Below are 9,470 nucleotides of genomic sequence, written 5' to 3'. Positions count from 1 at the left end.
TGCATGACAAACAGAAGATGCACATGACTTTACAATGATCTCTTGGATCTCAGCTAAAGGATGTCTCACTTCCAGATATGGCAGAAAGACTCTGGCTTTGGGAGGGAAAAAATAATAAGAATATGTTTTATATTACTGGGAGAGAGTGGTATTTGCTCCTCCATGTTCCTGTCACAAAATGAGCCATTGCTGTCTTCTGGGGAAACAGTTGAATCACAAGACACAAAGTCTGTTTCTTCTTCTGGTCTGTGTTTGCCAGCTGGCTTCAAGGCCATCTTCTCAAAAACATGTGCATTAGAGAGAAGTTCATATCTTAACCTGACTGCTGGTTCCTAAGCCTACACACATCTCCAGAGAACTAGGCTATGGGGAAAATATGACTATCACAATGGGGCAATTTAATCACAGGGGGATTAAAGCCACAGGGATGGCATCTTGTCTTGCCCTGGTGAAGGTGATGAATACACTTACAGATCTCAGGCAGAAACTCTCCAATGGCTTGAACTAATACAACATGAAAATGATGTGCATTCACTCTGGCAAGCCCTGAAGAGATACTAGCTTTAGGCTGCTGGGATCAAACAGCCTGAACTACCTGGAATGCTAGTGACCACATTTCACACTAGCTCAAGCACTTATCAATGCAATCTGCAAGGACCAGAAATAGGAGTATTGAATTCTTGAAAGACCAGTTACAGGAAAATATTTCTCTTATGAAAATCATAAACAAATGCAGTTCCATGTAATCCAAACATCTTCTGACTCTGTTCTTTGAGCAGAAACATCTGTTTCTCGGATAAAACCAAGCCTCTTTTAATATAACACAGCCACTGCCTTTCTTGCTCCCTTAGGCTGCTCTCAGCCTTGTCATCTATGCCAATGGTCTGTGCTGAAGCTGCCAGTTCTCAGTCATAAGATATGGCCATACTGAGATTTGGATGACCACCTCCAGAAAATACTTTAGCCAGGTGTGGGAGAAGTGCTGGTTTTGGTGGAGGAACAGTGTAGTTATCATTCTCAGAGCTGAAACTTCTGTGGAAGAGATTAGTGCACAATGCATTGCCTTAGTAGAAGAAAAAAACTCTATTTCAGGACCAGGAATACTTTCCTTTGGATGGTTAGGTTGCGCAGACTTGAAAGTGGATGTCTGAGTCCCACAGTGTCCCTTGTTCCACTGTGCCTCTTCAGAACATGCTGTAGAAGCTAATTAGTCTTGTGAATGTCACCAGTTTCTGAATCTTGCACGATTTCCTTGTCATGCTTTGCCTCATTTTTTACTATCTGTTCTGGAGATTAAAATATAACAGTTTGTATTTACAAATACATGTGGAGGCAAAAACGTACTGTATTTCCTGTGCAGGATATTTTTGCTAAGGTACAAGGTAATTTGAAACAAGTGTTTGGAACAAGATACTTGTTACTTTTCTGCCAGTATTTTGAGAGTGACTTCTTTTTCACAGTGTTTGGCTCCAGATTACTGCTAGGGCCTAGTTTTCAAAGGAGTTAAATGTTTGCATCATCAGAGGATATGTGGGAATTCTGCATGCTTACACTGGTAGCTGATAATAGTTGTTTTGCTCCTGAGGCCTGCATTCTGTAATAAAACAGGCATAGATGACAGTCACAAATACTTATAAAATGGTTTAACATTGCTGGATAAATGGTTGGATACAAGAGGAGAGGAATATTTCATAAGGATGTTTAGCCATATGACAAGAGAGAAGGGTGTGAAGCTGAGGGTGAGTAGGTTCTGTCTGGATCGTACGCAGAAGTCCTTCAGTATGAGAGTTCTGAGACTCTGAAGTAGGTTGCCCAGGGAGGTTGTCCTCTCTGGGGGTGTTCAAGACCAGGCTGGATGACACCTTGAGCTGCTGAGTCTAGGTGAGAGGCATCCCTGCGTATGGTTGGGTAGCTGATCTCTAAGGTCCCCTGAAAGCTAAGCCATTTTATGATTCTATGAAACAAACCCCTATTAGGACTCCAGTTTGAAAGCAAATGAGGAGCAATAGTCACTTTCTCCAGAGAAGTGGCCTTCATTCTTGTTTTATTTTTGAGTCTCTAGCAAATTTCCAGTAAAGCAGGCTCCTCCACAGAAAATATTAATTGCCTGGTAATAGGTTTCCTTTTCTAATTCTAAAAACATGGTCAAGTACCAAGACTGAAAGTGTTGCTGTAGAGGATCCTGTTGTGAACAGTGTCATAATCTCATTATGTCATTTTTCATGTGACTGAAGAGAAAGGGAAACCCTCTCCAAAACACACTGAAAGCTGTTCTTTTCACCTCTGAAAAGTGTTGCCTCCTCCTGTTACTGTTAGGTCTCTTCCTTCTTGTTTTCACTCCCACCTCAACTTGCCCTGCAAAGCTACAACAGAAGAAACTGAAGGCCTGGACTCCAGCTTCTCTCAGAGAGGTTCTGGCCCTTTGGCAGTGGTGAAATAAAGATATTCTCTGGGACAGAATTTGGCCAAAAATCCCAAAGTGTAGGGTAACCTGGCAGAGACAACTGCACTGCTTTTCAGAGACAGACACTGGGGAGCAACTGGTTGGAAGAACTAAAAAAAAACTTAAATATTTCCAGTTGTACTTGAGGTTAAAATCTGAGGCACTGGAACTGGACATATTGCATAAAAAGTTGTAACCAGGTAGCTTCAGGACATGGGTACAAAGAAGTAACTAACATCCAGCCTAAATAGTTGCCACCATCATTTGTGTGTTGACAGCAGAGAGAAGATTGATGGCATTGTAACGGTATGGGTAGGATTTATTAAAAAATAATGTCATTTATTAATTTTGATATTTAGGAATCTCAACACAATACTTAATTTTTAACAGGTTCTTTGCACGGTCATGCAAAGTATTACACAGAGGGAAAATGGGGAATCAAGAACACTTAAGAAATAACTAGCAAAAATATAACAAACATTAATTCAGCTATTAGAAATTGGAAAGAGAATCTTGTGGTTGATATACCTCTTGTCCACTAAAGGGACTCGAGAAGTTCCTTTCTGCTTAAGGCAGAAGGCATTTTAATTTAATTACAGAGAGGCTTTTGATTATTTACTCACAAAATATTACCTCCAGGCTCCCGGGGCTGAATTATAGTTTCCAGACAGTACCAAAACACTTGAAGGGCATTCTGTCAGTGTCTTAATAACTGTTAAGACTTCCAGATCTTCCCAAGTTCTAACAGGGTTACTGAGAAAGAGGCAGATGATCTCTGATGTGAGCCTGGTTCCTCTTGGGCTCCAGACTTGGCATGGAAGTTTGCAGAGGTGCAGGCAGGATGTCTTGCAGAGGTGCAGAGAGCATGATGTCAGTGGCACTTTTCGACACATCATGAGGCACTTAATGGCATCTGGTAAACTTGAGGCATGGCAAGTTTCCAGGTAGTTCAAGACCAAAACATCAGGGCTTGTTATTATTTAGCAGGCAGAGCATATTGTCAGAGAAGAGTTCACTGCTTGCAACTTAACTCCATTTATATTATTTGGCACAAGTGAATAAACACCTGTGGGTACCTGTTTATCCTTTTAGGAGGGGACATAATGGCCCAAGCCTTTGTCTTCCTCCTGCCCTTGCTTCCCCCATCTGCAGAAGGGTGGGGCAAGCCAGGACATCTTTTGGGCCTATTTGCCTTCCATGACAGGCATGTAAGGGCGCCAAGAGAATGGGGTACTATGGATTTAGTAGGACAGACCCACAGAACCTGTAATCCTTGCTGATGCTCTGTTACAAGGATGAGTGGTGCACTTTTTTCCTATGAAACCTGAAATTTGGGAATTCTCTTTTGGAGCCTTGCAAAATAGAGACTCAGCTAGGACAACAGTGCCACCTGCTGGTGAGAGAAATGGCTGCGAGTGCTGCTGCTCATTTTTGCGGCACATCACGAATTGATTTTGTGTTCTGGTAGAATTCCTCTTCTCGCGTTTATTCTAAAGGTGACAGTGGGGTGTCAGTAACAGATTCAGGGGTGACCATTTGGTTTTTCATTTCTGTGTTATTAACTGGGATAAATGTCTAGCTTACTGTAGGCCAAGTTGGTTTAGTACCAAGGGGACCAAGGGACCGAGGTCTTTTGCAATCAGCAGATGTTTGTATTAAACGAAAATCTGTGCAGCTGGCCTGCCAACGAGCTGAAGATGATGGCCTTATGAAGATAAAAAGATCCTCTTTCTTTATCACTCATTACCTGTGAGAAGAAACCAGCACCAACCTCTCAACAATGTCCTTTCAAGTAGTTGTAGAGAGCAATGAGGTCTCCTCTCAGCCTCCTTTTATTCATACTAAACAGCCCCAGCTCCTTCAATTGCTGTTCATAAGATTTATTCTTCAGGCGCTTCACCAGCTTCATTGCCCTCCTCTATACTTGCTCCAGCACCTCAACATCTCTCTTGTAATGAGGTGCCCAAAACTGAACACAATATTTAAGATGTGGCCTCACCAGAGCTAAGTACAAGCAGACAGTCACCTCCCTACTCCTGCTCAACACAGCATTTTTATACAAGCCAGGATGTCGTTGGCTTTAGTTGGTCACACTGCCTGCTCATATTCAGCTGCTTGTTGATTAGAAGCCCCAAGTCTCCTGCTGGACAGTTCTCCAGCCACAGTTCCCCAGGCCTGTAGGTTATTGTGACCCAAGTGCAGAACCTGGCATTTGGCCTTGTTGAAGCTCATGCCACTCATATTGGCCCATCAATTCAAGTCCCTCTGTGGAGCCTCCGTGCCCTTATGCAGATCCTGTGAATCAATAAACTGCATCTTCAATATACAGCTTAACTTTTGCTGGATTTCTGTTCTCTGATAAAGCTATTGCAAAGTTTGCATCACTGACTGTGCAGGATGTTACTCAGGATTTTCCAATCCTAAAATCATCTTGCAATCAGTGCTTTTATCACCAGCAATCCCAAATCTGCTACATTTGTTGCTTTGAACAATTAAACAATTTGATTGTTTTAATTTTCTGAGCTTGTGTCAGATGAAGTCCTTATGGGGACACTTGAAGGGAAGACAAATGTTAGTTTTGACAAATAGTTCCAGAAAGAGTCCTGGGCTCTGAGCCAGGCAGATGTCAGGATTGTACCTGTAACACAACATTAAGTGGTATAGTCAGCCATGAATTAACTGCTGCAAGAATTTAAGGGTAAGCCATCCATGGAGGGAGTAGAATGGGCAGTTAAAATTTTGGAAAGAAGAGGATAAAGTGTAGAGTGTAGAGTTGATGGTAAGATGTAGGAGTGATTTAAAGAGGAAAAGGCAAAGGAATAATTTGTGGAGGGTTGCTTATTGAATGTGCAGGAAGAATTAGAGAGCTATCTGCCCTCCGAGAGCTGCAAGCATAAAACATACCACCCTGAAGTCTGAAATCAATGTCTTGGAAGCATCAGTGGCTTTTCAATGGGAGAGTTAGAAGAAACTAGGAACATTGTTGGTCTCAGAGAAGGAAAACTTAGGTAAGTTACTGGCTTCTGAGAGAGAGAAGTGAGAGAAACTGGAGACATCAGATAAAATTGCTGAGAGATGCATGTAATAGTGTTAATTTCAAAAAGGAGAAATTAAAAGCACTGTTGGCTTTTGAAAGAGAGAGATAAGAAAAGTTACAAGCATCACTGTTTTTTTGAAAGGAGAAAATGGAAGCTAGGTACTCTCATTGCTGAAACTCAAGCCCTAAATAGGGTGAACAAGGAATTTAAAGCACTGCCAGCATCAGCCAAAAAGCAAGGAAGGAAATTATAGGACAAATTAAATCTTTTACAGGACCAAATACCATCCTCAGTTGCACTTCAATCCACAAATTACTACATTGTGTGGATCCAGAGGCAGGAGATGGAGACAGCTGGGGCAGTGAGGATGGCAGACATATTCCTGTTAGAATTAAAGATTTTCCAAGGTTTGCTAAGAAATTATAGAGTAGTTTTGGTGATACCATTAAAAAATAGTTTATTTTTGTATAGTTTTAAATTTGAGGCTGATACTGAGCCATATTTTGTTCTGCATTTGCTGTGGTTAAGAGCACATAAAAAACAAGTACGATTTCACTTGCTTACCTTAAATCCTTCACTTAAATGCCTGTGGATCTCACATCTAACACTTTTGTATGTGTGTATTTCATAAAGGTGGTAAAATGAGTGATCATACAGATGAAAGCTGCAAGCAAAGCAAATCTGTCCAGGAAAAATCTGCAGAAGAAAATGTCTCTCCTGATAAGGACTGCTCAGTGAAAAAAAAACAATTGGTATGACTTCTCCAACACCAATTTATTATCAAGATACTTACCACTGCCCTCAATTTTTCCATAATTACAAAAATAAAAAGCTGGAGTTGATAGGGAAATACCAATAATAACAACAGTGAAATAGGCAAGTTTGTGGTGCAGTGATTTAGAGGGCTAAGACCATTTCCCAGGCCAAACAATATTCTAAGTAGGGAAAAAGGGAAGTAGTCAGCAAGGGAGGATTATGTCCATAGGTTATGATTTGTTTCCAACTTGAAACTGCAGTAATTTACCATCCTGGACAATGATGACACTGAAGTGTATTTTCTGAACTGAAAATCTACACACACACACACACACCCCCCCCAAAAGCTGAAGTGTCTGAATAGCACAGATGTATGAGATTGCCCTATTGGTTTTCAAGAGGTTGAAACTGAAGATGCACAGCATCAACCTCTTAGTAGATATGTACACTTCTAAGGAAATCAACTTTATTCCAGCCAAAACTGGGACAACTTTGTGTAACAAATGCCAAATATATGTTCCTTGTCCACATTCACTGTCCAAAGACAAACTGTTTGACATTGTTTGCACTGACTTTAGACATGTCAACATGTCAACATGGGCTGTGTGAAAAACACAGAGACAATGTTTTAACCTTCAAAACTACTCAAGACTTTTAGCTAACTAAATTCACATTTAGCTAAACATGAATTCCAACAAAAGGGAAAGAAAATGCTCCCTGTTATTTCTCAAAAACTGAGCACAATCTGAGCTTATTTACATTTGTATGTGCTTTTTTTCATACTCATAACTTGTGCAAATGCTGATTTCCTGCACTTATAGACCCTTATAGCTCTTATAGACTTTTCTATTGCCCCGAGACTCTTTGGAAAAAGACAGATTCTAGGCATCTGAGTGAACAGTGAAGATAAGGGTGAACCCATCTGAGATACTTACAATTACAGTACTTGTTTTTACATGGTGGATAAAGTTGAAAAAAAAACCCAACAAACTTGATTCAACCTCCTACAAGACAACTTCTAAACTCTATGATGCTGTACCAGATCCACGTATTTTGAGCCATGGTTGTGACCTCTCCAGTCAGGATTACAGTCCTGGTTAAAGTAAAATGGGATCTTAATTAGGTCAAGTTTTGCTTCATTTTCCTATATGTGTAGTTTTCAGTTATCAAGAATATTAATTTTAATATAATTTGGAAGCCTGTGAGGACATCTGGCAGCTAATTTTTTTTGTTCAAATTGTACTAATTATAATTTTTCTGTTGTTTATTTACAGCAACAACTTGAGAAACAATTAAAAAGTTTAGTCTTTCAAAATCCAGGTCCTCAAGTAGCTGACTTCAATCCAGAAGCTAGAGAGCAGAAAAAGAAAGCCTGCATGTCACAGATACAGCAAGAATTCTTTAATAAGCCCAAGTAAGATGTGCTAATTTGTTTTTACTTTAAAATGTCTGGTATGCTGTTTACTGAATATAAAGGAAATCAATAAAAGCATGAATATTTTGCAGAGAGATTTCTTACTACACTAGAAAGCTATATGAGAAAAAACAAGCTTGTATTTATTTACTTCTTTGGCACACTTTCCTTTTTAGTAACAGTGGCTGTTGCAATTAGGATATAATGCTGATAGTTCAAAATGCTGTGAGGTTGTTTTGTAGAGGGAGTATTTGTTCCTAGTCAGAAGTTTTCCACATTTCTTTGGTTCAGTCTTTGAACATGTTGAAGCATTGTTTAAAAAACACTTTTTCTTCTCTTTCACAGAACTGCAAAGAAGTATGACAAACATGGCAGGTTGCTTTGTAATAACATTGATTTGTGTGATTGCCTGGACAAGAACTGCCTGGGTTGCTTCTATCCTTGCCCCAAATGCAATTCAAACAAGTGTGGAACAGAATGTCGCTGCAATAGGAAATGGGTCTATGCTTCAATTGAGACTGAAGGGGGTACTGTGATCAGGAATTTTCCATTTTCTCTCTCTGACTGATTTTTTTTCTTAGCTTTTCTTTCCTTTCTTTCTTTTTTCTTTTTTTTTTTTTTTTATAACTTTGTGCCTAAGTTCCTCTTTCTTTACATTTTTATTGACATAAATCTTGGCTGTATGGATTGTGTCTAGTGGAGACCCTGGGAATGATGCTTGTGCTTTTTTATTGCTGCTTACCTTCAGATTTCGTCATTAAATAAAAGTGTGTATTTTGTTCTTTCTCATCCTTGCAAGCTTTACTGAGGGACTAGTCAATCCTATTTAGAACTGAATGTGTCCAGAATGCTGTAGGAAGACATTTTTCTTAACCTTGGGAAGCTGAACCACATTACTTGTAATGATTTTTTTCTTCTTGGTGATTTCTTTGCTTGTTCATTTACTCAGAAGTAAGACACAACACTTTCTTTCTTGAATGCTTGTCCAAAGGAACAATAGGGAAGAGGTGGATTCACTGTTAAACGAGGTGGGAGAATGGCAATAGAGGATGCAGAGATGGTGGAATTACTGAATGCCTTCTTTGCCTCAGTCTTTTCTACTAAGACCAGCCTTCAGGAATCCCAGACACTGGAAGCAGGGGAGCAAAACTGCAGGGAGGAAGACTCTGCTGGGCAGTGAGGACTGGGTTAGCGATTGCTTGGATAAACTGAAAGTGCACAGACCAGTGGGCCCTGAGAGGCTGCATCCATAAGTGGTGTGGGAGCTGACTGATGTTGCTGCTGTACCACTCTCCATCCCTTTTGAAAGATCATGGAGAAGGGAAGAGGTGCTTGAGGACTGGAAAAAAACCAGTGTCTATCCAGTCTTCAGAAAGTGCAAGAAGGAAGACTCAAACTACTCAGCCTCTTCTCCATCTCTGGAAAGGTGATGAAACAGATCATTCTGGAGGTCATCTCTAACCAAATGTTCAATATCTTTATTGATGATCTGGACGAGGGCATTGAGTCCAGCATCAGTAAGTTTGCAGATGACACCAAGCTAGGAGCAGGTGTGGATCTGTTGGAAGGTAGGAGAGCCCTGCAGAAGGACCTGGACAGGCTGGATGGGTGGGCAGAGGCCAATGGGATGAGATTTAACAAGGCCAAGTGCAGGGTTCTGCACTTTGGCCACAACAACCCCAAGCAGCGCTGTAGGCTGGGGACTGAGTGGCTGGAGAGCAGCCAGGAGGAAAGGGACCTGGGGGTACTGATAGATAGTAGGCTGAAGATGAGCCAGCAGTGTGCTTAGGTGGCCAAGAGAGCCAATGGCATCCTGGCT

General features: G+C 40.7%; 1 protein-coding gene across 1 annotated transcript; it reads left to right on the top strand.

The window, feature by feature from the left end:
- Positions 1-6,122: 6,122 nt before the first annotated feature.
- Positions 6,123-8,219, top strand: ARL14EPL (ADP ribosylation factor like GTPase 14 effector protein like). The gene is made up of 3 exons (XM_064140766.1): positions 6,123-6,233; positions 7,512-7,651; positions 7,997-8,219. The coding sequence occupies exons 1-3, from the start codon at positions 6,123-6,125 to the stop codon at positions 8,217-8,219; spliced, it is 474 nt and encodes a 157-aa protein (XP_063996836.1).
- Positions 8,220-9,470: the final 1,251 nt, after the last annotated feature.

This window comes from Pogoniulus pusillus, chromosome Z (assembly GCF_015220805.1).
Source record: "Pogoniulus pusillus isolate bPogPus1 chromosome Z, bPogPus1.pri, whole genome shotgun sequence".
Lineage (NCBI taxonomy): Eukaryota > Metazoa > Chordata > Aves > Piciformes > Lybiidae > Pogoniulus > Pogoniulus pusillus.
This window is presented reverse-complemented; position numbering and strand designations above follow the sequence as displayed.